Genomic DNA, 27,333 nt, shown 5'->3' on the forward strand with positions numbered 1-27,333 from the left:
TGGCTTTGACTATAACGAAGGGACCATGAGCTTCTGAATTTGCTGCCACCCTACTGTGTGGGTAAGGGATGCGGGTGGCGCTCTGGGTTAAACCACAGAGCCTAGGACTTGCCAGTCAGAACGTTGGCGGTTCGAATCCCCATGACAGGGTGAGCTCCCGTTGCTCGGTCCCTGCTCCTGCCAACCTAGCAGTTCGAAAGCACGTCAAAGTGCAAGTAGATCAATAGGTACCACTCTGGTGGGAAGGTAAATGTTGTTTCCGTGCGCTGCTCTGGTTGCCAGAAGCGGCTTAATCATGCTGGCCACATGACCCAGAAGCTGTACGCTGGCTCCCTCGGTCTGTAAAGCGAGATGAATGCCACAACCCCAGAGTTGGCCACGACTGGGCCTAATGGTCAGGGGTCTCTTTACCTTTTACTGTGTGGGTATATCAAAATGGTGGCTGGTTGATTCTACCCCTCTTCTTCATTAAATGCATCCTCTCTCTTTCATCCCCCTCAGCTTCTCCTGGCTGTCCTGGTTCTCCCAGCATGTGGTAAGTGAGTGAATGTGGTCTGTCTTAGAACTTCTCCTGACAACCAGCTTCTGGAGCACGCATGCGTATTTTCTTCAACAAAGCTTATGATTTAGGAGAAACTGGGACCTCTTGGAATGTTGATGCTCTGAACCCTTCCATGTAGGCGTGGGGCTGTATAGGTGTGTATAAATAAGCCATATATCATAAAGACACCATTGTCTCCACTTTGCCTTATTTCCTAAGGGAAACACAGGCCGTGCGTAAGCGCACCCGGAACCCCTAGAATCTCACACTGCTCTCAAGATTGGTGTCGCGTATAACAGCATTCTGGGAACAGTAGTATAGTAGTCATGTTTCCCTTTTTCCCCCCTAGTGCCACCATTTTTTTGGCGCCATTTCCCCCCTCTGTCTCACACACCACGGCGCCTCCCTCCTCCTGGCTTCCCCCTGCCCTTCTCCCTTCCTTGTGTAGTGGAGGAAGGGGTCTGGGCTGAGCTGGCTGAGTGCTGGTCCCTCTACCACCACAGACAGCCTCTGCCGCTTGCAAGGGCAGGCACAGAAGCTGTGGTTGGCAGAGCACAGCGCTGAAGCAGCAGCACAGGTAGGCAGGGGGAGGGGAGGGGTGGGGGAGGGGGGGAGAGAGAAGCCCCCCCATCCAGCCAGCCACAAGGTCTGGGGGATGATGAACCAGCCCCCTCTAAAAAAAGTTTGCTGACCCCTGCCCTACACTAAAACCTAAAGCTGTAGAAACCATCATCACTTTCACTGGCTCCACAGTGAGCTGACCATGGTGCTGCTTCTCCATTTCTTGGACTGTTTACGAGCTTCATTGGTATCCTTTGCAGTCTGGAATAAGGTACTTGGGGTAGGGGTTATAGTTCCTTCGACTTCCGGGTTAGCGCCATCGTCTAATGGTGGATTCCCTCTGAGCTCCGGAGGGAATCGGCTCAGTAGGAGACGGGTCCTGCCGCGGCGACGACTCGGGGACCCTCAGAAACCACAGGCGTTGAAGCCTGTGGACCTGGAGACTCGGCGGGCACTATTTGCGCCCCACCCGACCCGAGAAGGAGCCTTTTTAAAGGCTTCGGAATGGGGGACGGGGAGCGGCGTGGTGCTGAGAGTCGACTGCTTCTCCTACGGAGTGAAGCCACATGCCATGGTCGGAGAGCGCTGACTTCTTCCTTTGAAAATTTGGACTAAAAGTAACAACCCGCGAGTAATACGGAATTTGGATTTATAAAAGGAAAATTTTTGTTTAAATTCGGCACGATCGGGGAAGGCACAAAGAGGAAGTCCATCTCCCCGCCTTGTAAACAACTTGAAGCAAGGACTAGATAACTAAGGTCGAGAGAACATCTTTTTATTGGATAAAGTTATTAATTGCACGATTTGGCAGTATAAGCAATCTTGCTGGAGGATAAGAGTTAATTTGGAGAGCTGAAGTGCCACCCCCCCCTCCGGGACCCGGGAGTGATCCACGAGAGAGAGCCTGTTGAGGAGACATAGAAGATTTTGACAGCTGTCAAACTAGCTGTCAAAGTTGGAAAAAAATAGAGAACTTTGTTTCTGTTGTCTTTGCTGGTTATATTTGTTACAATATAGTTATAAATTGTTGAAAACAAAGAAGAACTGAAACAAGTTAACTTGACTTTTGGGTTAGAACTGGAAGGAATACTAAATAACCAGAATCCCTCTAGAGGGGGTTCAGGGACATTACAAGAATGGCTGCAGGTGGAAAAATACAGGCTGAGCTGAACAAGGCTTTTTTTCTCCTGGGAAAGTTGCAAGAGCAAAGTGATGTTTTGGCTACAAGTGTCACAACTTTGAAGTCAACAGTAAATAAACTTACTGAGTTGGATAAGGACTTGACTCAAAAAGTCTATGCAGCTGAACAAGAAAAGAAATCTGAGAAGCTTGAGGAAGTGGAAAAAGAGATATATGTTGATCAGGAGGAACAGGAAGGAGGGGCCGTAATGCAGCAGATGGCAAAGGAGAGCCAGAGGCCTGTCAAGATGGATACAAAGGAAAATAAGAACTGGATGATGAAAATCTGGTTTGAATTGAAGAATGAAGAATGGAGAGATCTCCTTTTGTGGAGATCTGAAGAACTATGGATTACAAATTTGATCAAGGTGGAAGCTGGAGCTTTTGGGACATTTGGACTTAAAAGGATTAAGAAACAAGATTTGAGCTCCACTTTTAAATATGGAGGTCTGGCTGGAAGAAATATGGACATTAGTGGGACAGAGCTTCTCCGAGATTTGGTGTTTAATACAAAGGACTATCAAAAAAACCGGCAGAGAGGAACTGAGAGAGAATTAAGAGCCTCGGACGTGAGGTCTCCAGGCTGATAGCAGATAGACTGATGGACATTGGTTGGGGATCGAAACCGGGAAAGGGTGGGGTGGGGTTTGGGAATCCAAAGGGTGTACAATTATATTCTGATTCTTTTTATTTTGTTTTGCTATTAGTATAAAAATGGGGAATTTGTGGAAGGGAATTTGGGTCGACCTTAGAAAAAGGTTTTAAGAAGGAGTATTGACGTATAAAGACTGATGTATATAAGGTAAAATTGGATACATAAAATGAATTAAATATAATAATATAATAAAGTGGCTTTTATATCGTATGAAACCTCAAATGCAAGGTGGGAATTAACAGTTAGGGAAACAGTCTGGAGAACAGAACAAACGTCCATGTGATAGCAGCCTAAGTCCTGCTCAAAGCAAACCCCTTTGAAATGAATGGGCCTGTGTTAGTCATCATGACTATTACCTTTAGTGGGTCTACTCTGAGTAGGACTGACATTGGCTACAACTCCCGAAACAGGACACCCACCATCCCGCTTCTTCTGAGCTGAAGAGCGCTGCAAAGTGTTTCTCTTGGGGAGCAATCCATTTCACATCTGGAAGCTGACCCGGGGCTGTCAGTTGACTTTTGCTTTGACACTGGAGACAAGAGAGCATCCCTCCGGTTTGTGGTGAGGGAGAATGGCAGCATCCTTGATTAGCAGGTGCAAGATAGGCAGGGCAGGACTTAACATCTCTGTTCTTCAGGAGAGGCCAATGGTTGGATTTTGCTGCTGTTGCTTCTGCCTGGAGCAAGAATGGCCTCACTCCACCCAAAGGCGCCCCAGTCCTCTGTGTTTGTATGTGGAGTCACATTTTCCTCCTGATAAAATATTGCAACCTGAGTGTATGGGGGCAGGGGTGGGAAATATACCAGCCCTGCTATTTTAGGGAACTATTGCCTGTGGTTGTGGAAGAACAAGCATGCCCGTGTTGCACAACCAAACATTTGCTCCCGCAGTTCCTTTTTCCTTTTCCTCGTGCCCTTGTAGTGTGGCAAGAAAGGAGCAAACGTGACAGTCTGTGTGTAACAGGCCTCACAATGCCTCTCTGGTAACAGAGGACAACCCCCATTTATTCCCCTGCTGAATCCCCCAGTCAAGCTGGACTGGAACCAATAGAGGAACATAAGCCGCTGACTGGTACTGAGTCAGACCCTTGGTCCATCTAACTCAATATTGTGTGCACTGGCTGCCAGCAGCTCTCCAGGGTTTCAGACAGGGAGCACCTCCAGTCTTACCTGGAGATGCTGAGGATCGAACCAGGGACTTTTCACATGCAGGGCAGGTGCCCTGCCACTCAGCTACGCTTGCACAGCTCCTGTAAGGCTGATATCAGAAGATGGCATGGTTGGGCCCTTGCTGAAGCCCGCCACACTGCAAGGGCCTCAATCTCCCTTGCTGATTCCCCTCTGTGCTGCCACTGCCCGTCCACCTGCCCTGCTTGAACCAGCAAGGAGTGATAAGGATGGAGTACAGGTTGGACCCTGGCTAGGATGAGCAAAAGCCATGGGGTCCTGAGGCTAACCACCAGGTTTCATGGTGGGAGTCATGCTGGTTCCTCTGCTCCACAGGCCTTCCTGTTCCTTCTTTCGCCTTCCAGCTTCCTCGGGAAAAATCTCTCTGTGCAGAACTGCTTTGAGATGTATTCTTTGGCGAGGACGCATAAGAGTCCTGCCCTCCTCCATGCAGTCATACGCTTCCTCACCAGAAAATTCAGCCAGGTCTGCGAGCATGAGAGTTTCCTCCAGCAACCTTGATATCCTCCAGCAACCTTGAAGTGGCTTCAGAGATCAAGGTCTATCGGGCAGTGCGACTCTGGGTGCAAGGGCAATCCAGCAAGCATGGTCCTCTGCTAGGAGACCTGATGCGCCATGTCCGCTTCCCGCTCTTCAGTCTGGAGGAGCAAGTTGAACTACAGAGGGACTTGGAGAAGTGGAAGGACCTCAGGCTCGAGTGGAAGGTGCTGGATGACGAGGAGAGGTTTCGTCACATCAAGGGCCTCCGACAGGGCATGTACAAGCCGCACATCCTGTGCATCGACACCCAGATGTGCGAGTACCAGGAGCTGGAGAGTGAAGAGGCCCACATGGGCTGCTATGACCCACAGACCGAACTATGGGAGAAGCTTCCCGGCTTGCAGTCCTTGACGCATGCGTGTTGCGCCACAGCTGGTGAGAAGATCTACGTCTCTAGAGGCATCTGTAAGAACTCTTACTCCACCGCCGTCTATGAGTTCAGCTCTTTCAGAAACCAGTGGCTGCAGCTCGCACCCATGACTGTGCCCAGGGCTGCACATGGATTCCTGTTCCACAACCAGAAGCTCTACGCCATGGGGGGATGGTGTCAGTTCCAAAGCTTCCTCAACTTGGCTGAGGCTTTTGATCTTGCGACAGGGACGTGGGCTACGATTGCAAAGCTTCCCTTTGCCCTGAGCCACCCGGCCTCAAGCGTCTTCCAGAACAAGCTGTACCTCCTTGGCGGCGCGACGGGAGTTTCTGGCCACTGGCTGTTCCACAAAGGCTTCCTGATCTACGAGACCAGCTCCAACACATGGACTCAGGTGCCTCTGTCCACGGGTTTCTTTGCTGCAGGAGCTGTGGCTGGGGACAGGGGGATCTATGTAATCGGGGGGTACATCGAGAAGAAAATGCGGGGCTGGGTTGAAGGGCTCCTCATCCCCGAGAACCACCACAGCTCTCGCAAGTGCTTCTTAGTCAACGAGACTGGCAAAATTAGTGGCGACATTGGTATGCCCAAACTGCCGCGTGGGGTTGCCAACGCAGGGGTAGTCTCCTGCGGGAAGCGGATCTACGTGTTGGGTGGGGAAGACTTAACCCAGCGCTACAAGATGATTTACTACTGGGAGCCTGGAGAACCCCGCTGGCACCGGTGCACAACAGAGATCCCTTGGCACTGAAAGCCAAAGATGGGTGGAGGAAGTTTCTAATTAAGGGTACAGTATCCCTGAGAAGCTCAACAGCACTTTCCACGCAGACACACTGGGGGCACAAGTGCATTTTACTGGGGAAACATCACTGTAAATCAAGTCTGGAAAAAAGGTGAGCAGACGAGGAGGAATATCTTACTCCGGGAGCTATGCCAGAGATGTTTTGCTCATCCTGCTCAGCTCCTGTTCCATGTTGCTTGTACGTTCTTGAATGCCGATCAGGGCATCTTCTTTGCGGTGCAGGTAGCAAACATTTTGCTGAACGGGGTCAAGTACGAGAGCGAATTGAACGGATCGAGCGAACTGTCTGAGCAGCCACTTTCAATGAAGCTCCTTTGCTCGACCATCTGCCGGATGCCCAAACCCTTGCGGAACCTCTGCATCAATCACTTCCTAGGTAAACCTGTGAGTTGCTCCTGCTTTTGGCTATATTTGCACATTTGTGGTCCCAAGACTTCACAATGCCTCCAAAGCAGTGCTTTTGCAGGACCACTTGCTGGTCTTCAACGTTTGCCCAAGATGAGGCCCCCATTTTGGCTGACTGCTGCCAAACAGATCTACTGGATAAAATGTGTCTGTCTGTCTGTCTGTGTTTTTAAATCTATTACCCGTAGTGGACAAAATACATTTTCTGGGCACCTGAAACTGTCAGCACAGGGATGGGAGGCTCTGTCCATTTTGATTCTCTCAGTTCCTTATTTTTTTTCCAATTTTTGCAGCTATTTGCATTTAAGTAATCATTTAAAAAATGGACACAGCTTTAAATGCACACTTTCCCATAATATGTGCATGTCTGTATATATTGTTGTGAGAACTGCAATGCACAATGTGGATAAGTACGAATTTTGAAAGATAGTTGTGTTATGGCTCGCATGTTATTTAAGAAAGTGAAAATTTGGCAGATCCATCTTCAAATGTGTACTGAGCTGAGTTTTCCCTTTTGTTGATTTTTATTTATTATTTAATAATAAAATTATTATTTGCCACTTTCACAGTTATTTGTTGGACGCATGACAGTGGCTGTTTCTACTGCGTCAGATCAACACGGCTACCTACCTGAATTTCATGCCCCAATGGAACTGTTATTCCATCACAACAGCCACCCATTATCTGGAGTAGCGCACACTGAGTTACAACAGGTGCCTAACACCTGCGTTTTCTGAAACAAATGAAGACATTTTTGTTCCGGCTGGTTTTCCCAGCAGGGTGAATGGGTCTTTGCCACATGTATCAGTCTTAAGTATAGTTTGAGTTTTGCTTTAAATGCGTTTTCTGGTTTTGAATGGCCATTCATGTACATCACCTTGAGACACTTTAGGTGATTAACAAAGCACTGATGGTAATATTCTGTATGCAAAGCAGATTCTCTACCACTGAACTTCCCTTCAGACAAATTTAGCCCCTCCCCTTCAGACAAATTTACAAAGGATAAAGCAATTAGTGGCTAGTAGCCACGTTGGCTATATACTGTTATTAATTTAATTTATATATTGCCCTCTACCCGGAGGTCCAGTAACGGAGGCAGTATGTGTCTGAATACCTAGTTGCCTGGAAGCAATGTTGTGTGATAACGGTTTCATTCATCCCCTCCTTGTCAGCATCTAGCTGGCCTCTTGGGGAGGGGGAGTCTGAACTGGACCCTGGACTAGATGGGCCCTTTCGATTTGCATCAGCAAAGTTCTTACATTCTAAGGGAGTGTTCTACCCCTCCTTTGCCAGCTGCTAGCAGAACATCTGCTTTGCACGCAGAAGGTATAAATTATACACTTCTGTGATGCTATGAATTCCTGGCATCTCCCAGTAGGGCTGGGAGAGAACCTTGCAGAGGTGCTGCCAGTCAGTGTGCAGTGTTTCTCAACCTTGGGTCCCCAGATGTAGTTGGACTACAACTCCCATCATCCCTGCCCACTGGTCCCGCTAGCCAGGGATGATGGGAGTTGGAGCCCAACAACAGCTGGAGACCCAAGTTTGAGAAATACTTGTGTAGAGAGAATGGGCCCAATGGTCTGACTCTGCTTTTGTAAGAATTCGGTTGCACATTATGGCAGCACCTACACTTTGGGACTCCCTGCCTTTTGAGATTGAGCCTTCATGTTATTCAATGTCTGATAAAAACATTCTTGTTTAGACCAGCCTACCCAGATGCTTAGAAAGTTGAAGTAACTTTAAACTGTTTTACTATTTTAACCTTTGTATGTTTTAAAGCGAAGCTGTAAATTTTTATTGATTTTGTTCTATCTTTTTGCAAACCGCTTTGAGGTCTTAAAAAAAAGTCATTCAAGCTATGTATAAATTTCACAAAATAAATAATAAAAGCCGTTTTGCAAACTGATCTGCCTTTGGGATCTGCCAAATGCAAAAAGAAAAAGAGCATGTGCTCTACCACTGAGGAGGAAACCCACAAAGCAAGACTACTTAGACCATGGTGCTGACAGTGCCAAGGTTGCAGGTTTGAGCCCCATATGGGACATCAGCTTATTCCTACATTGCAGGACTAGATGATCCTCAGGGTCCCTTCCAAGTCTATAATTCTATGATTCTTTAGTACTGTTTAGTCCGCTTGCCATGGCCAAGAGGTGGCCAGGGCCCTCAAATCTTATCCACTAACCCCTGCAAATGATTTTGTTGTTTTGCCAGACACACCTCTTCTTAGGCCTCCTCGGACTTTCATATATACAACATACCAAGACCTAGGAACTTTTTTTTTTTATTTACCAGAAAGCTGAATTTTGCACCTTTTTAGTGGGAGGAGGTAGATCAGCAGGCAGGTGCGTAGATGGAAAACTTCCCTTCCCTCCCATCAGTCCATTAACATTCCTCTGCCAAAGTGGTCCAGGAGGAAAGCCCTTCCCCCAATAAAGTATCTCACAAGGCAGTGACTCTGCAGACACCAGAGAAGCGTTAAATCTGGCCAAGAGATGGAGAAAGAACTGAATTTTTAAAGATGGGAGCAGGAAACCTGTGGATGGTTGGATGATGATTAATGCCCAACTGGCAGCAAAGGCAGTGGACAGGTATAATGGGAGTTGCAGTCCTGCAAAGGCTCCCATCCCACGTTTCTGGAAGTACCTCTCTTAGCAGGTGTTACAACGCTTATGTCGAGTCAGGCTGTGAGCTAGGCCATGGGGTGGGAAAGCTGCAGCCCTCCAGGTGGAAGTGGGCTCCAGCTCCCACCATCCCTGCCCACTGGTCATTCTGGCAGGGGTTGAGGAGGGTCCAAGAGCATCTGGCGGGCCACACGTCACCAAACCTGAAGGCGGCTGCAGCTCTATCATGTTGCAAAGAGAGACAGAGCCTGTGTCTGCTCGCTCCTCCTGCACAACAGCCGGTCCTTCATCCTGGCACTGCCTTCTGAGCTGGTAGTGAGAGCCCCCCACTTTGCTCTTTATTCATTCCGAGTTGGGCTTGTTTCTTCCTGAGCAGCCCTCTCAGCCTGCTGGGCTTGTGCTTTCCTCACTCTTTCGGCGTTTGTGATGGTCATCGGATGCAGGGGGAGGAATCCAGAAAGCCCTGGGCGGGGAAAAGAAAAGGCACTTTGTTGTTGCTGTCTATACTCTTCACGGCAAGGGTGGGGGAACCTCTCTCAGCCTGATGGGTCACATTCGCTTCCAGTCAACTTTCCAGGGGGCATGTATGAATGGTGCGGGAGGCCAGAGGCAAAAGCGGCTGGAGCACTTTGTGCAGTTATTACCTTTGCACAATAGGCTGCTTTCCCCATCCTCCATCCAGGAAGCTAAGCAAAGAGGCATTATCAGAGTTCAAGCCAGACACCTGAGAGTGTGAAGCAGGGGCAGTGAGGGGATGTGGCTTAGGCAGAATTCGGAGGGCCACATTTGATCCCTGGTTCTGAAGCTCTCCTTCCCTGCATTAGGTCTCGAGGTCAACTGTCTAAAGCATAGCACGGTGGGGAGAGTCAGGACACACAAAATCTGGAGTTCATCGCCTTCAGAAAATGTACCGACTATTTTGCAGTCATATGTCAGGGGTGCATGCTGCTGTTAAGACTACAACTCGCATCTGACCCAATGGCCAATGGTTAGGGATAATAGGAGTTGGGAGTCCAAAAAGATACACCTTCCCCAACCCTAGGCTTAAGCGCAAAGCTGTGAAAGAACTGGTTGCCTGGTTGCCCGTGACATCAGGAAGCACGCTGTGCTTTCCGTTCCACTTGTTCCCCCGGGCAAATTTTCAGCTTAAAAATAAATGGGAGGATTAAGAAAAAAATTTCCTGCATTGAAGGTAGTTGAATTGGAGGCGCCCTGGGGCCCCTTATACCCTCGTATGATTTTACGAATCATCATTATCAGGAACTGCCTAAGTTCAATGGATAACTGTACAATAATCAGAATTTTATTCAGCAAAACCCCACCACAAGGATAGGTTATAATAATGCAGGAGTTTGGCATGGTGGGGAAACCATTCAAAATATAAACCACGTTTAATTTTTGTATAAATGCTTTGTTCAACAAGCAAAATGTCAATCTAAGTAAGGGAACACAGAAAGCGACAACAAAATAGGAGCAACACCCCCCCCCCCCAAAAAAGAAGGAAACCAGATGGCATTACCCAGAAGTTTCTCGACGGGCTTGGTGAGATGGGCGCCATTGGCAATCCAGTATTTCAGCCGCTCGAAGTTCACACCAACGATCCTCTCATTGTGGTCGTTGGGAAGCGGGTCGTAGCACCCAATCTGCTCCAGGTGCTTCCCGTCCCGGGCTCGCTTGTTCTGTGCAGCCACGATCCGAAAGTAAGGCCTGTTGGCGCAGCCACCCATAGCAAAGCGGATGACGGTATGCGCGTTGTAGTACTTTTTCAGGAGGCAGTGCCCTGGAAGGGAGACCGTGCAAAGGCAATGTCAACAGAAACCCTGCATTTATTGAAGATTTCCCTCCAGTGGTTAAACAAGCTGAAGGAAATACTTCTTTACACAGAGCAGTTAAGCTGTAGAACTCGCTCCCAATGGAGGCAGTGATGACCACCAACTCCATAGTGCTTTTCTTCATCTGCAATATATATCACTCATAAATGCTGATTTTTGTTTTTACACCCCACCCCGCCTAGAAGTACCAAATATCTGTTTAGTTACAGTTAATTTTTAAGTCGTTTCAGTCTTTAAACAATGGTAAAAAAAAAAGGTAAAGGTAAAGGACCCCTGACAGCCAAGTCCAGTCGCAGACGACTCTAGGGTTACAGTGCTCATCTCGCTTTACAGACTGAGGGAGCCGGCGTTTGTTGCAGACAGTTTTTCCGGGTCATGTGGCGCAACGGACCACAAAGCAGAGCAGCACTCAGAAATGCCGTTTACCTTCCTACCGGAGCGGTACCTCTTTATCTACTTGCACTTTTTGGCGTGCTTTCGAACTGCTAGGTTGGCAGGAGCTGGAACCGAGCAACGGGAGCTCACCCTGTCACGGGGATTCGAACCGCCAACCTTCTCATAGGCAAGCCCAAGAGGCTCAGCGGTTTAGACCACAGCACTACCCACGTCCCTTAAACAATGGTACCATTGAATGCAACCTCGCTGTCGCTCCCGGACCCGTTCTGGGGGCTGGGGTCGGGGGAAGCTGGGGCTTCCCCCGCCCCCAGCCCAGCAAGCTCGGGGGGGGGGGAATAATTTTTTTCCCTTTATTCCCCCCCCCCAAAAAAAAGTGCGCCCTATGGGCCAGTGCGCCCTATAGGGTGAAAAATACGGTAATCCCACTTACCCAGCTGAACCATGATGTCTGGTTCCTGTACGGAAGGGGAAACAGAGGTAACAAATCAGATCCCAACACTCAGTAGTAACAAATCAGATCCCAACACTCATATTAAAACAAACAAAAAAGCGCCATCAGCTTACAGTTATGAAATGAGGAACCAGGCTACCTAAATTTCTGCAATTCTAAAATAAACGAGAGAGGGGGATGTGGAATAGGAGTTAGGCCCAGGGAATGAGAACACAGAATCCTTGTGGTCAATTCCTCAATTATTCCTAACCCAGAACTGTAGACAGCTCTTTTTATACAGTCAGACCACCAGTCCATTTAGGACTGCCACCTTTGTTCTGGCAAAATATAGGACAGGATGGGGCAGAGCAGTTGGGGGGGGGGGTTATTTTTTTCCAGCTGGTGCTGAAGTGAATTCAAAGCAATCTATTACAATCTATTGGCGCCTCTGAAATTTGTCACACACCCACGAAGTTGTCAATCTGTCTGTGCTTGGCTACCCACAGCTTAAATACATGACCTTTCTCACACCCTTTCGAACACATGCATTTGGAGAGGATACCTAACTTGGCAGAGTAAGAGAGAGACACACAGAGAGAGAGCATTTTACACTGAAATACGGGACAATCCTGTATTATAGAGGACAGGCGGCGACCCTCAATTTAGTAGTTATCTATCCGCAGCGGCTCTGCAAGGTCTCACATAGCGTACACTCCCGACCTTGGGACCTTCCAGATGCAAAGCAGATGCTCAACCACTGAGCTACGCTCCTTCCCCTCAAAATAAAGTAAGGCGCTAGTCCACATGGTTCCGAGAAAAGGGGCTGATTGAAGCAGCCGGCTTCTCCCCCGCGTGGCGAGCTGCACCTGCTGCCTGAGCCCTTAGCTGCCATTCCCCAAACCCGCGCAAGGCAACTCGGCGCGCTCACACGACCACAATTCCCCTCCAAGCGACAACCGTAGAGTCGCTACTTACAAGGTCCTGGAGGTCGGAAACCACGTGAGGAGCCCGAGTCGGCCGCGCGCATGCGGCGCAACGAGCGTGGGAGAGGCGACCAATCAGAACTCGGTGTATTAAAAAAAAAAGACACGACGCCGAAGCGCATGCGCCAGAGGGCGGCGGGAGCTGTAGTTCCGCTTCCGCGTTGCTAAGCAACCGCATTAGGCCGCGCAGGCAGGGAACCAGCCAGCGCGCTCCTTAGCCGGGCTCCGGCTCGCGCGGCCGGAGAGCCGGGGGAGGGCGCGCCCCGTGGCCCCTTGGCAGGTGAGGGGGAAGGAGGAGGAGGAGGAGAACGAAGCGAAAGGCCAAGAGAGAGAATAAGAGAACAGGCCCCGCCTCTGCCTTTTGGCCACGCCCCTTTGGCCTCGCATTTGTTGCGCTTGCCGGCTTCCGATGCGCATGCGTGCGCTGGTAGCCTGCATAGAATCGTAGTTGGAAGGTTTTCCCAGGGTCCAACCCACTGCGAGGTTTAAAGCACCCCAAACATATTAAATTGACTTCTTTTTAATGGATTAATTGATGAATTTAAATAACTATGCACATCATCAAACCTTGATATAGGTGCTTAAAAAAACTCCCCCCCACTTTCTTTTCCAGTTGTTAGAACATACCAGCACATCGAAAACAGCTGGAAAAGGAAATAAATGTGGGTCTCTCCTTGTTGACTCAGCCCCACCATTTTATAATTTGTCTTTCCAGACGGATCGACAAAAACATTTGATTGGTTCATCTAGCCACTAAACCTTGCGGCCCTGAAATAGATTGCTTTATGCCACGTTCCTAACTGCATTTACTCAAAGGTAAGCTTTAATAGTGGAAGTGATGTTATTTGTGGAGGATAAGGTTACCTGTGGCTACTAGACAGCTGTGCTCTGCTGTCGAAGGCAGTAGACCTCTTGAATACCTTTTGCTGGGAGAGAGTATATCTTCACTCAGGTCCCGCTGACAGGCTTCCCAGGGGCTTCTGGTTGGCCACTCCAAAGACAGGACTTTGGACTTTTATTATTATGAATTCAATTTTTATATCGCCAGCTATCAAAAGATCCCAGGGCTATGTCCAACATTAAAAACACATTACAGAACATCCATGATAAAAAACATAAAAAGCATACGTGCAGACAGCCTAATAAGGCAATAGTCATCATCACAGTCCTCTCCCACACACTTTCCACAGGCTAGAGGTTATTTAGTGGCTAAAGGCCTGGGTAAAGAATAATGTTTTTGTCTGGTGCCTAAAGACATGTAATGATGGCTCTGGGGAGAGTGTTCCACAATCGGGGAGCCACCACAGAAAAGGCCCGGCTCTTGTCACCCTCCAAACTTTTCTGGGATGGGGGATGTAGAGAAGGGCCTCAGATGACAAGTGTGTGGTCCAGGTTGGATTAGCCTTTGGCCTGATCCAGCAGCCAAGCTCGTCTCAGTCGGAAGTATGTCCCACTCATGTTCAGTAGGCGTGTGGGGGGGGTGTCTATCCACAGACACAGTGTGCATAGGCTCACAGTCTTTGTTCAGTCCTATATACCCCATCTGACAATAAGAAGGTCTCTTTTTCTCATAACGGGCTTTTAAACTTTGCAGGGCTCTTTACCCCTTTATTGCAACGGGAGCAACTGAGCCGCTGCCCTCATGGAGAAACGTGACACCTTGATGAGGAAGAGCTTCACAGTGCTGCAGGAAATGAGCAACCGGAAGCAGCGGCAGCAGTCGCAGCAGAACAATCCGGTGTGGACTCCTCCATCCAGCGGCAAAACCATCTCCAGCAAAGCAGGCCAAGCAGTGAGGGAGTACTATGAGAAGCAGGTAGGCAAAGCCTTGATACGAGCAGAATCCTAGCACGAATTTGAAAGGGCCCTGGACGTTATTTAGTCCAGCCCTGCCTGCTCAGTGCATGATGTCATTAACAGCAGAGGTTGCCGATGTGGCGCCTCCTTTTTTGTCTCCTTTGCACCCTCAATTCCTCTCCTTCCCCAGGCTAAGGAACAGCTGGCGAGCCCTACAAGGTCTCCCTACACGCCCGAGGAGGAACTGTGGAAATCCTTCCGCATGCGCCCTGGGTGCCCCAGGTACAGCCACAGAGCTACTTCAACATCTGACCTTGGTAAGGCTCAAGAGGAAGAGGCAGTCTCTGTGGGAAGCCAGTGGGCTGGAGGACAGCTTTCCCCAACCTATGGTTCTCCATCCAGGCACTGCTGGGCTGCAACTCCCATCAGCCTCCAGCCAGCATGGCCAATGGTAAGTAGTGGTGGGAGCTGGGAGTCCAACAACATATGGAAGGCAGCAGGTTCCCCATCCCTGAGTTAGGTGGAGCAATGGGCTGTGTTTTTCTGTAGTGCAGAGATGGGGAACCTCAGCCCAGCACCAAAGGTGGCCCTTCAAGCCTCTCTTTTGGGCCCTTGGGACTCTCTCCAGGCTACATCCTGTTCACAGCCCACACCCCTGTTGTGTACCTGCATGTGTGCTTTTGTCTGGCTGAGATGCATCATTGTACTCTGCTAACATCTCCTTTCCTTTCCCTAGCTAGCAGGACCAGTGGTCAAGGACGATGGGAATTGTAGTCCAAAAACAGTTGGAGGCCCAAGTTTGGGAAACTCTGTCCTAGTCCTACACTCCACCCTCGTCAACACACAGGAAGGATAGAGAGAGGTGTGGGGGTGCCTATAGAGACTAGTCTACCGCAAAAGTAAAGTTTAAATTTATTGCTCCACCCAGTTTTGCCTCTGGCCTCACCCACCACTAGCATGTGGCCCCCAGAAGGTTGCTGAAAAGGAAATGTGGCCCTTGGGATGAAAAAGGTTCCCCACCCTGCTCTGGGGGCTGCACTCAAGCAGGTGAGATGTGTGCAGTATCTAGGAGCAAGCAGTCATCAAAGTACTTTAATGAGCACCTTTCCATCCATCATCAATCAAGAAGGCATCCTAACTGAACTCAAGAAAATCTTACTTGAACTGTCAGGATGTTGACGTACATTCCAGATAACCGACTCCTGAGCTTGCTAAGTGCTGTTGTAACTCTAACCTGCCCCTCTTCCATAATCTTCTTGCGTCCAAAATGTCTCTTCGGGAACCAGTGGTCCTCCAGGATGTTGCTGGACTTCAGTTCCCACCAGCCTCAACTATCATGGCCAGTGGTCAGGGAAGAGGGGAGTTGTGATCATCCAGCAACCTGCTGAGAGCTGAAGGTTTTGTTTTGTGATTTGCTGCATGCTGTCTAAACTGGAAAAGTGGTGCCTCCGTTGTTGGCGATTTCCATGCACTGTGTGTGTGAAAGACCCATGTAACCGTCTCCTTCCTCCTCCTCCTTCTCCTTGCAGGGAATGAGATAACCAAAGGCCACCTGCCTTGCAACATCAGCACCATAAGTCTGTCCTCCCAGCTCTCCTTGGAAGAATGGAACTTGATACTTCAGAGACCAGATATCTTTGAGTCAAAGAGCTGCCTCAGATGTGAGTGCCTTTGTCTGACTTGCTGGTTCCCACACAGATCCCTTCCCTCCCCTCCCCTTCCTGCTGCAAACCGGAGTTTACATCTCAGGACTATGCAGAAAGGGGTGTGGGGCAGGCAGCTTTTGCTATGTTTAAACAAAACTGCAGTGCTTTCGTTTCAGCTGCTATAACTCGCCTCTTTTCAGGCAACTGAGCTGGACGATTTCTAGCCTTCCGATGCGGTACATCCCAAGACAGCCTTCTTTTTATAATGTCAATGTATTAAATGTATCGTTAAAGGGCTCCACTATTGCCCATGGCACCCTGGGTGCTTCCAGACGATTGCTAGACCCGTGTGGGTTTCAGTCGCATCCCAGCAGATTCAGGACTAGCGTCGGAGATGATCCATAGCACTACCTTGACGGTGCCTTTCTCTCCTCCACTCCGTTGCCATTGCGCGCACAGATTGTCCGGCCTCATCTACTCAGAGCATGTCTGGGTTGCCTAAGTGGAAAAGTTTCACCAAGGGCTTCACAGGCGACGTCTACCCGAAAAGCCAAATCCGCAAAGGAAGCAGAATCCCATGGTATGTCAGTCTGCTGCAGGAAAAGGTAAGGATGTAACTGTCAAAGCAGCTTGGCAGAGGAAAGGGAGCAGGGAACTGGGCCGTGCAAGGCTTACTGGAAAGCACTGGCACTGGCCAGGCCCATCCTGGTACCCTGGATGCTGAGCATGGGGGGGACTCATGCCTGTAGTGGAGTTCTTCAGTATAACCACACTGTTGTGATGTTTAAGGCAACTTTACTTGGTCACAGCAACAGCCTCTGGGGAGAACGCAAAAGTGGAAACTGCAAGCCTATGAATTACACAGGCTTATATAGAGCCATGCCCTCACCTTAGTTTTACAGGTGCATGGAAACTAAGTCCCGTTCTCAGGCGGAAAGCATGCCTGCCATATTGGAGCCTGCTCTCCATCAGACAAACATTAATACAGCCAGAGTAATAGAGCTATCCTTCTCTAGTTACAGGTTTTTATACCATGTGTAGGCTATTTATCAAAGCATATACAGTTCTACAATTTCCACTACGTGCCCTTCCAGGGAGGCACCCGAAAGTGGGCCTTCTGGTGCAGGTCAATGGATCTGAGTAGGTTCAACACCAGGAGAAGCGCTCTGAAAGATATAGGGGTCCTGAACTACACGGGCCTTTATAGACCCAAGTCGGCATGATGAATTGGGGCTTGGGAACATACAGCTGATGGAAAGATCTCTGGCTCCTGGAGATTGTCTGCCTGTCAGAGTCAAAAATATTGGGCTACATCAGTAGTCTTCCTTGTATCTGAGCATGGCTGTCTTCCCTCCCTACACCATATAACAGTCAAGGGCACCTGTTTTCAGCTCGAGGCCACATTCCCTTGTGGGGAGCCTTCTGCGGGGCCCGCATGCCAGCAGGGGGCACAGCCAGAGGTGGAAAATAGGCAGGGCAGTGGGGGCAGCTCTTTCCCTTTGCACAGCAGCCTACATTCCAGCAGGGCTTCTATACAGAAGCATCCATTTCTCCATACTCTGCCAAGGCAAGTAAGAGGCATGAACCGAGCTCTGGAACACCTTCCAGCCAGGCAGAAACTCTCAAGGAGGGCATAGAGTAGGGCCAGTAAGGGGGAATGGCCGAGGAGTGCTGCAAGGGCCAGGAAGAGCAGCCTGGGCGGCTGCATTTGGCCTGTAACCTGAGGTTCCCCACCCTTGCCATGTAAATGGACAAAGTGTTTATTGCCCTGGTGGGGCACCCATGTCATGCAACTGTAGGAAGTGTCTTTGAGGTCTCAACCTGGCTGTTCTCATATCTCCCCCCCTCCCCCCAGGATACAACTTTGAAAAAGATGGAAGCAGAACTCGTCCGCCTTGCCAACTGCGAAGCAGAGAGCGTCCGGAAGGATGACGTGATCTCAGTCCTCCGGGAGGAGCTGGAAGTGATGCAGATGCAGCTGGACCAGGCCCAGCAGGGGGGTGAGCTCGCCCCAGTGGAGAGACCCGCCCAGAAGGTTGGCCCAGTCCTTCTTATTTGTTTATTCATTTACTGCCTTTCTGTCCTGCTTTTCCTCCAAGGAGCTGAGATTGGCGTATACGTGGTTCTCCCCTGCTCCACATTTTACTCTCACAACAGCCCTGCGTGGTAGGTTAAGCTGAGAGGCTGAGGCTAGCTCAAGGTTAACTAGCAGGCTTCACACCCAAGTGGGGATCTGAACCCGGGTCTCCCGGGTCCTAGTTTGGCACATGAACCACTGTTTTTTAAATTTTCATTTCAACAATTTGCATGTCGCTTAACCACTATACAGTAAGACTAAATGTGAGTTAAAACTATGAAATCAGCATTCACTTGAACGACCTGCTGAGATAATCTTTGGAAAAGAAAAAAATCACTAAGCACTGGACATTCAACAGGCCTGCCTGACCTCAACTGGAAGGGAGCGCCACAAAAATTGGATCCAAGGCACTGAACACAGAGAGGCTCCTAGTGGATATGAGCCATGGGGGACCACTGGCAGCTACCTCATTGCAGGGTGTTGGACTGGATAATCCCCATGGTCCCTTCCAACTCTACAATTCTATGATTCTCTGATTCCTGCATTGTGGAGGGTTGGACTAGATGACTCACGAGGTCCCTTGCAACTCTGCAGTTCTATGAAAAGAAGGATCCCGAACCACACGACACTACATTGGCTGTCTGTGTGTAATTCTGTAAGCCTCTATATGTGCCAGGGGCTCTTACTTTGCAATCCAACTAAAGGGAGAGCAGGGCAAGTGAATGCACAGCCTCTGTGCTAATGGCAAATGCTTGGAGATATGCTTGGTGGATTCGCCCTCAGTGGTGGCTGGTGCCTATTGGGATTGGTAGGGTGGAAGGCCTGGAGGCCAACAGTAGGTGGCGCCAAAGCCAGTGGCAGGCACAGCCAGAGTCAATGGCCGGCAGAGTCCCTATGCTTCCTATGCTTTGCATCCTCTGTGCCCAGTATTTCCTACAACAGTTCTGAGATAACCTTGCAAGTTCTAGCAGCATTTCCCCAAGTTACTGGAGGGCTGCGCCCTCAGTTTCCAGCTTCAGCGCCTTCTGAATCTTTTATCCCTCTCCTTAAAAGGAACCGGAAGAAAAACTTACGGTGCAAGTGAGCGACCCAAACCTGCGCAGGCGAGGTGTCTCTCTGCCGGTCCTTATGAAGCAGAAGAGCATCCCGGAAGAATTTCGGCAGGAATTGGAGAGGTTGAAATTGGAGCTGGCCCAGACAGATAAACAGGTGGACTCCAATATGGCTCTCCTTAGCAAGACGCTGCTGAAGGAACAGAATGAACTGGAGCAGCTGGAGAAAGAGGTAAGCCCAAAGACCAGTCGGGGAGAAATTTTTCTACACTCGTAGCACATTCGTTTCCCAAGCTCTGGTGTCCATAGAGCCGAAACAGCACCGTCCGCACAAAAGAGGGGAAGTTTCTGCAGGTATGGGGAACACACAAAGATTTGCAGAAGTACAGAATGTCTATGGGGCTGGGCAGAACCCTGCCCCCTCCCCAAGCTAGAGATGGGCACCCTTTGACCTGTGGTTCAGTTGTGGCCCCCAGGATTGCCTACCTGGCCCTTGGGAGTCCCTTTCCCTTGCTATCCTGCCTTTCCCCTAGGCCACAGGAAGACCTCATTCTCTAGTGTCCAAACTGACCTGGCTGGCACCCTCCTTATCAGGGTCAGAGTCAGCAGTGGTGAAGTTAGGTGGTTTTAGACTCTGGTCTTAAGGACCCTACTCCTTTAGAAGGTTCAATCCCCAGTGTCTCCAGGTCACCCTCTTGAGGTGCTGCCAGTCCATGTAGACAATGCTGAACAAAGTGGAGCAAGCTTCTGGCTTGGTTTAAGAAAGGTTTTATGTGCCTAAGTCATCCTCATCACTTTGCTTACTTCCAAATGTGGTCCGACCTGCTGCTGCGTTTAACGGGGGCCCATCTGTTCACTCTGTGGGGTCCCAGGACCTGTACCCTAAAGTTCTGCCTCGTTGGTGAGTAAAAGGTCTAATCCAGGCAGGGAAAATGGAGGAAGAAGGGGAAACGTTTGAGTAGAGGAACCTAGCAGAGGCCAGTTTCCTCATTTTCCAGTTGTAAATTTGGTTCTGCACATTTCTACAGCAATTTGCACTTTTGAAGGGGAAAAAACCCCCAACAACCCCTAAATTCTCATGAGAATTCACCAGTATTTTAGTGTGGATTTCTCCTAACATACCCTTTTTTTTGGGGGGGGGGAATGCAGTTCCCCCTACTATAATGCATTTTTGAATGCTGTTTTCAGTAAGGTATGCATTTCTATGCAAATCTTCTCCTTAGGGTGTGCATATTTTGCATGCTTTTCTTGCTTGGAGAGCCGCAGTACAAAATTTGGAGAAGTGCAGATTTCAAAGGCTAATTGTGTTCCAGCTCACGTGTTGCTTTGAGAAGTACGGATTGGGTAGTTTCCTGTTAAAATGCGAACGAAATTGGCTTTCTCCCATGCCCTTACTTTGGCATCCCAGTCTTTCTTTGCGCTCTCTCTGCGCAGTACTCTGAAATACAGGAAAAGGTACGCTTGGAGGGCGAGGAAGAGATGCGTGTGGAAAGTGGGTCTTACGAAGAAGTGCAAATGGAAGAATCGGAAGAGGAGCTCCTTTTTATCAAGCTTCTCAAGTTCCAGAGGATAAACGACGAGCTGTACGAAGAGCTGGAGAAAGTGAAATGCAATTATGACATGGCCACAGGTAACTTTGGAAAGCTGAGATGGTTATATATGGAAATGGGTTGGCTAATATTTTCCTTGGGGAACCAAGAGTCACCCCTTCTGGAGGCAACCTCACATTGTAGGCACTGATTGAAATGGAACTAAGGTGAGGCCACTGAGAAACAAGAGGGAGTTGTGAGCATGCTCAGTGGAACCCTGAGGTTAGGTGAAATGCAAAACAATCATTTTGGAATCCTAAGCGGGTGACCTCCTCAAGAGCCCAATGAGAGCTGAGCGTGCCTAGCAACCATGGATTGCTGAGTGTTGGTTGGAAAAAGAAAAGAAAACCAGGGCACAGGGAATGGAATGGAGTTTCCTGGGATTGGGATTGGTTGTCCATTGGACGAGAACATGCCTGCAAGAAGGCAAAAGCAAAACAGCAACATTGGTTTGCAGGTCCCTCTCTTGTTAATTCAGAGGGTTCGTGCTAGTGGAGAGTTTCTGGCGATCCATACTGGGTGGCCTCGATCACATTCACGGGCTTTTCTTTTGATTCCCTAGGCGCGATATCTTCCTTGCAAAGGCAGCTATCCTTTGAGGCATCCCAGCTCAGGAAAGCTCACGCAGAGCGAGAATCATTGCAGAAGGAGCTGAGGGAGCGGGGAGCTCAGCTGGAAGCCATGTCTAATAAAGTATGTTGATTGGGGGGTTTACACAGTTCTGCTGGGTTTGGATTGCGGGGAAGGCTGAGAATTCTTGTAATTTTTTAAGGCGTGCTCTTAAATAGCTGAATGCATGAGATGGTGAGGAGGGGGCCGTTTCTCAGTGGTTGAGCACCTGCTTTCTGTAAGGAAGGTCTCCACTCCAGGACACTTTTAAAGATGTAGGGAATTCAAATTAATTTGATGTGAATTTGTTACAAATTAAGAATCGAATGGAAAACAACTACAGAGTGGGAATGATTAAGTTTTTTATATACACAGATGGAGGGAAATGAAGGTTTTGTTTCAGAAATAATAATTAATGGGTTAATGTGGATTGATAAACGGATGAGCAATCCTCACTTCATAACATTGGAAATGTTAACTAATGTACAAGCAGGAATTGACAAATGAATGGACAAGTACAAAAGGGGGAAATTGTGAATTAGAGATAATTATGAAATATAAGCAGCAATAAGGGTTAAGTATTGGCACATCTGGGAAGCCATTATTTATTTATTTTTTAAAAAGTTGTACAGTGATACCTCGGGTTATGAACTTAATTCGTTCTGGAGGTCAGTTCTTAACCTGAAACTGTTCTTAACCTGAGGTACCACTTTAGCTAATGGGGCCTCCCACTGCTGCTGCGCAATTTCTGTTCTTATCCTGAAGCAAAGTTCTTAACCCGAGGTACTATTTCTGAGTTCGCAGAGTCTGTAACCTGAAGCATCTGTAACCCGAGGTACCACTGTATTAAAGTTGTTTAATTCATTATGGATTTGTAAAAATAGATAAAAATTAACTGGAGAAAGAAAAGGGATCCAGTTCAATCCCCGCTATCTCCAGATAAGGATTTGGAACAGCCTCCTCTCTGAAACCCTGGACAGCCACTGGCATTCATGCAGCCAATACTGAGCTAGTTGGACCAGTAGTCTGACTCAGCATAAGATAACTTCCTAGGTCCCTGAGAGGGCTGAGAGAATGGATTGCCCCCTCTACATGTTTCTAGCAGGTTTGCTGCTAAGATCTTCATGGCCTTATGGTGAGATGGCAGGTCTGTGGCTGGCTGGAGGTTCACGTGGCACTTGGAGGAAGTTGCCATGTCTTAGTGGTAGAGCATCCGCTTTGCAAGCAGAATTGTCCTGGGTTCAATCCCCAGCATCTCCAGGCAGTGCTGGAAAGGTCCCCAGCCCGAGATCCTGCAGAGCTGCTGGCAGATGGGAGTAGACATAAGGACGTACCAAGGGCCCTGCTCTTGCATCAGGCCGGTGGTCCATTTTGTCCAGCATCCTGTTCTCACAGGGGCCAAAATCACAAGAGCACTCCTTCCCTCCTGTGGTTTCCAGCAACTGGTGTTCCAGTAGCATTACTGCCTCCCAACTACGGAGGCAGAGCATGGCCATTGTGGCTAGGATCCATTGACAGCCTTCTCCATGAATTGGTCTAACCCTAAATAATTGGTTGGCAGCCATCGCTACCTCCTGTGGGAGCGAATTCTGCAGTTTAAGTAATCAAGGCAATACTGAGTTAGATGCAGCTGTGCTCTGGCTGAGTCTAAGGAAGCTTCCTGTATTCTTACAGGCTGTACCTTCCAGCTGGGATTTCCGCCGGGCCGTGAACATACTAAATGGAGTTGTACTAAACAAACATACTAAATGGAGCCCTTCATCATGCTTGCCTTTTTATTTTAGTTTAGCAACTTGAGAGAGGAGAGGAAGCACGAAGAAATGATGGGCTCCATCGAGAGAGAGAATTACAATCTCAGGCAGGTGAGTTGCTGCTCCCTGCCAGTAGGGAGGGCGAATATCTCAGTTTTGGTTTCTCTCATTTTTTCCGGTCTTAAACTTCGCTTCTCCACATTTCCACATCAGTTTGCATTTTTTGTGTGTGTCGGGGGTGGCGGGGAGTCCTCATGAACTTCCTCAGCATTTCCGTTTGAATTTCTCCTAATATGCCCATTGTTGCATGCATTTTCCTCTAATTTGAGGCATTTTAAAATTATATTTCCCCATATATATGCATTTGCAGGTGCGCTGCACCCTAGCGTATGCATTTCCCCCCACACCTTACCTGTCTGGGGAACTGCACTGGAAAATTTGGGGAAGTGTGAATTTCAGTGGCTGGACTGTGCTTCAGTTCATTTCTTGTTGCAGAAAGTGCAAATCAGGTGGCTTTGCCACTAAATGCAAACTGAATCCACAAAGCAGGTTCCTAAGTTCTAATTGTGGGTCTCCAATGTGGTCCCATGGGCACCAGTGTGATTGCCTGTAACTCCTAAGGCACCTGCAAAAGAGACTGAGCTTTTCGTGCGCCATTCCTGTTTCTACAACCTCAGCCTCTCTTACATTCAAGCCATTATTCTGTTTTGTTTTTTGCTTTATTAATTACTACATTTCTATCCCACTTGTCCTCCAAGGAGCCCAAGGTGCTGTATACGTGTCTCCCTCTCTCCACTTTTATCCTACCTTTGAGGTAGGTTAGACTGAGAGATAATGATTGGCCCAAGCTGTCCCACGACAGCAGCCATCTTCTGATATGCCGTGCCCCCACAGCAGCCATTTTGCACTCTCCTCTCACATTTCAATTATTGTTGCGCACAGTGTTTGGCTGGAGAAAAATCCGGCGCAGTGTGGATTTTCAAAGGATAGCTGCGTTTCGGTTTGTTTATTAGTCCGGGAACTGCAAATTAGGTAGTTTCCCATTAGAAAGCAGACAAAATCCAAACCTCCATCCTTACTCTTAGTTAACAGTTCTATCTTTCTCCTCTCCTGCCACACAGGACCTTGCTGATCTGGAATCCAAACTAACTGACAAGAGCCAGATGATTGATGACTTGCAGAGCAACGTCAACCGGCTCCAGGCCGAGCTGTTACTGAATCAGCACCATGTTGGGAACCAGCTGAGCCGGGAGAACGATCTGCAGAGGCAGCTGGAGATCTTGCAGCGGGCAGAGCTGCAAACCAGAGTCACTCTGGAGAGCATCAGTGCCAGGGTAATCTTCTCCACAGATCACAGGGCTTCTTCAACCACCACTACTACCACCACTGTTACTGCTGTTAGGTCCTTGTTATTACCGTTATTAACATTTGCATTTCTTATCGACCCTTTACCACAGCAGTGCAAAAATACGCTACTAAACTCAATTAAAACAAAGGCAGGGCAGTTGGTCCATCTAGCTGAGTATTGTCTACACCAGGGCTTCCCAAACTTGGATCTCCAGCTGTTTTGGGACCACAGTTCCCATCATCTCTGACCACTGGTACTTCTAGCTAGGGATGATGGGAGCTGTAGTCCAAAAACAGCTGGAGACCCAAGTTTGGGAAACCCTGGTCTATGTCTACTGGCAGAGGCTCTCCAGGAGTTTTGTGCCCAGTGCAACCTGCCAGGGATTGAACCCAAGACCTTCTCTGTTTAATGCATGCTTGCATGCTTACATGCATATGCGCATGTAATGTTATGAACGTACGTTTATGTCTACACACAGGCCCAAAGTATTTTCACTAGTACCTCAGGAACAGAACTGAATTCTGTCGGTCTGCAAAACGGCAGCTCCCTGAGTCTGGTGGTTGATGCCCATTGGGGCTGGCAGGGAGGCAGTACGTGGCACCAGAGCCAGTGACAGCTGCAGCCACTGCCAATGACAAGCAGAGCCAGATCTAGTTTTGACTGCATCCTCCTTCCTGCTGAGTTCCACAAGGGCAACACTAGGGCTAAGGAGAAGGAATTGGACAGCCAGGGCCATCCACAGGATGTAAGCAAGAAGGCAGGCAGGTGGGGGGTGAGCTGCTTATTGTGGGGCTGTACCCCGTTTGCCCCGCTTCCCAGAGTTCCTTGGGGTAAGCCATGCTATTTTAAATGGATAAAAATCTGAATTTAAGTTTCTAGTGCTCTTTGAGAGATGGAAACAAATTTGAAAATGGCATGAAACATTGCTCTCGCAAATCAGTGACTGAGAATCCTGGCCACTTCTGGAATGTCCCTGTTTCAGGGGTGTGATTCAGTCGCATGCTGGGAAATCCAGATTGCGCAACTCTGGTGGATTTGGTGCTCTTGTGCAATAAACCCACTTCCGAAAAAACCCAGAGCTTTTGCTGTAAGGAAAGTGACAGGGATATCCACTGGAAAGTGAGGGATAAGGACTGCTTGGTGCAATGTTGTTCAACCTTCTCCCAAAGAAATCAGAATAAGCAATGGTCGTACTCGGAATCTTTGTGCACATGTACCAGGACGAATGTAAACAGGTTGCCCAGGGGCAACCTTTGCCTCACTGCATTAGCTTTGATTCTAAGGAATGACATTCTCTAATTTTTGAACTAAGGCACTGTCCACTTCATTCCCCCGCCCTTCTTTTCACTGAAAGTTTGAAAGGTTTCGGAGCAGAATCATCCAGGCAACTTACAGCACCCCTGGCATCAAGTCTCCCCAGGCCGAAATCACAGACGATGAAGTTTTAGAGTCCTTACAGGTAAAAGTAACCATGTGGAAGTCAGATTGTCACTGTGGCTGCAATGCAGAAGCAGGATGGGGGAATGGAATAGCTGCCTCCATTTCTAACAGAAAGCTCCTCTGTGGATCTGTCTTCCAGAAAATAATAACAGACCGTCTAGACTTTTACCAGTTGCTGAAACAGAAAGGGGTGAAAGTCCCAGCTCTGGGCGCCTCCGAACCGCTCCCTCCAATCCCTACCTCTAAGAAAAAGAGTTCCAGCAGATAGAGATTTGAAAGCTAAAGTCTCTCCTCTTCACATTCTTTCCTAACTGGGGCTTGATCCATTCTTGGTCATCTTTTATAATTCCTTTTCCTGACTCCAATTAAATGATTGCATGTAATGTTTAGTTTCTCTCTCTGACCCACTTGCCGCTTCCTCTTATTTTGCAAGAAACCTGCTCCTACTAGTGGTGTAAGTTGCTAATAATTTGCATTACCACCGAAGCAGTCATGTCATATCGTCACAATATAGCTTGAAGACTCAGCAGTAGCAACTACTTCCAAAACCACGTTATTTATTTTAATTTTATTGCTAGGGGCCTCGTACCTCGTGTTGTGTAGGAATTCTAAGACACACACACACACACACACACACACACACCAGTGCAGTTTTTAAATCAGTGCTTGAAATCAGTGCAGGGTTCAGTCCTCCATTGTGATTCCAAAGGTGTCTGGCTGTATCCAGACATGGAAGAAAACTTGCTCCTTGATCTCAGGAACCATCGTGCCAAATTTGTGACAGTACCTTAAGAGGTGGCTAAATGAACAGACAAGCAACTTTCCAAAATATATAGCAGTCTGCATTCATGGCATAACCTTGTGGCAAGAAATTCTGTAAGTTTTAACTGTGCATCAATCTGACGCAAGTGTAAAAATTGCTCAGGAGTAACTGTTCAGATGAGATATATTTATAGGGTTGTATCCAGTTAAATCCTAATCGGAGCGGACCCACTGAAACGAATGGATCTGTTAGTCATATCCATTAATTTCAGTGAGTCTGCTATTGAGTAGGACTAACGTTGGGTCCCACCCTTGACATTGATGGAATAAATATCAATAGGAGGCCAGGTCATTATCTGTGTTCAGTAAGGCACAAATAAATGCACATTTCCTCTATTCCGTGACAAGAAACACACATTTCAGCCTTCCGGATTCTTAATTGGTGCCCAGATCCAAACATCAACAAAAACCACTGCCACCCCACTTGGGAACCCTCATGCAAAGTTTGGTGGCAATATCTCAGGAGGCAGTATGAACTCATGCCAAAAAATGGGTGAAGGCATACCCAAAATGTTTCAGTACGCTATGGTAATTCCAAATGGCGCCTGGAGTTCAAACATCAATGCATGCCTCATCTTAGAAACCTTCGTCCCAAGGTTGGCAATGGTATTTCGAGAGGTGGCCAAACCTATCCCAGAAAACAGGAAAAGTCACGCCAAAGTGATGTTTCGTTCTGCCACCTTGAATCAAAATGGCGCAC

At 48.4% G+C, this 27,333-nt stretch overlaps 2 protein-coding genes and 1 pseudogene across 6 annotated transcripts; 2 read left to right on the top strand and 1 right to left on the bottom strand.

Moving 5' to 3' along the window:
• Positions 1 to 4,360: 4,360 nt before the first annotated feature.
• On the top strand, positions 4,361 to 5,931 carry LOC144328298 (kelch-like protein 35; annotated as a pseudogene).
• Positions 5,932 to 7,049: 1,118 nt separating this feature from the next.
• On the bottom strand, positions 7,050 to 12,680 carry LOC114602602 (small ribosomal subunit protein bS16m). Of its 2 annotated transcripts, none has more exons than XM_028741020.2 (4): positions 12,495 to 12,680; positions 11,520 to 11,544; positions 10,381 to 10,641; positions 7,050 to 9,324 (listed from the first exon to the last, which is right to left on the bottom strand). In XM_028741020.2, exons 1-4 carry the CDS (start codon positions 12,678 to 12,680, stop codon positions 9,200 to 9,202), a joined length of 597 nt encoding a protein of 198 aa, XP_028596853.2. In that variant the 3' UTR covers positions 7,050 to 9,199. The 2 variants fall into 2 exon arrangements, with proteins under 2 accessions (XP_028596853.2, XP_028596854.1); XM_028741021.2 differs by lacking the exon at positions 12,495 to 12,680 and adding an exon at positions 12,386 to 12,488.
• CCDC27 (coiled-coil domain containing 27) lies at positions 12,663 to 27,296 on the top strand. Of its 4 annotated transcripts, XR_013393575.1 has the most exons (15): positions 12,663 to 12,782; positions 13,218 to 13,318; positions 14,097 to 14,318; positions 14,490 to 14,616; positions 15,829 to 15,960; positions 16,405 to 16,550; positions 17,801 to 17,980; positions 19,076 to 19,306; positions 20,509 to 20,704; positions 21,226 to 21,356; positions 23,057 to 23,134; positions 24,145 to 24,357; positions 25,726 to 25,830; positions 25,951 to 26,876; positions 26,922 to 27,296. XR_013393575.1 is itself a non-coding variant. In XM_077931309.1 (14 exons), the coding sequence occupies exons 3-14, from the start codon at positions 14,145 to 14,147 to the stop codon at positions 26,077 to 26,079; spliced, it is 1,842 nt and encodes a 613-aa protein (XP_077787435.1). In that variant the 5' UTR covers positions 12,663 to 12,782; positions 13,218 to 13,318; positions 14,097 to 14,144; the 3' UTR covers positions 26,080 to 27,296. The 4 variants fall into 4 exon arrangements, 3 of the variants coding, with proteins under 3 accessions (XP_077787435.1, XP_077787437.1, XP_077787436.1); XM_077931309.1 differs by having other exon boundaries at positions 25,951 to 27,296; XM_077931310.1 differs by lacking the exon at positions 12,663 to 12,782 and adding an exon at positions 12,925 to 12,985 and having other exon boundaries at positions 25,951 to 27,296.
• Positions 27,297 to 27,333: the final 37 nt, after the last annotated feature.

The sequence above is a fragment of the Podarcis muralis genome, chromosome 7 (genome assembly GCF_964188315.1).
Source record: "Podarcis muralis chromosome 7, rPodMur119.hap1.1, whole genome shotgun sequence".
Classification (NCBI taxonomy): Eukaryota; Metazoa; Chordata; class Lepidosauria; order Squamata; family Lacertidae; genus Podarcis; species Podarcis muralis.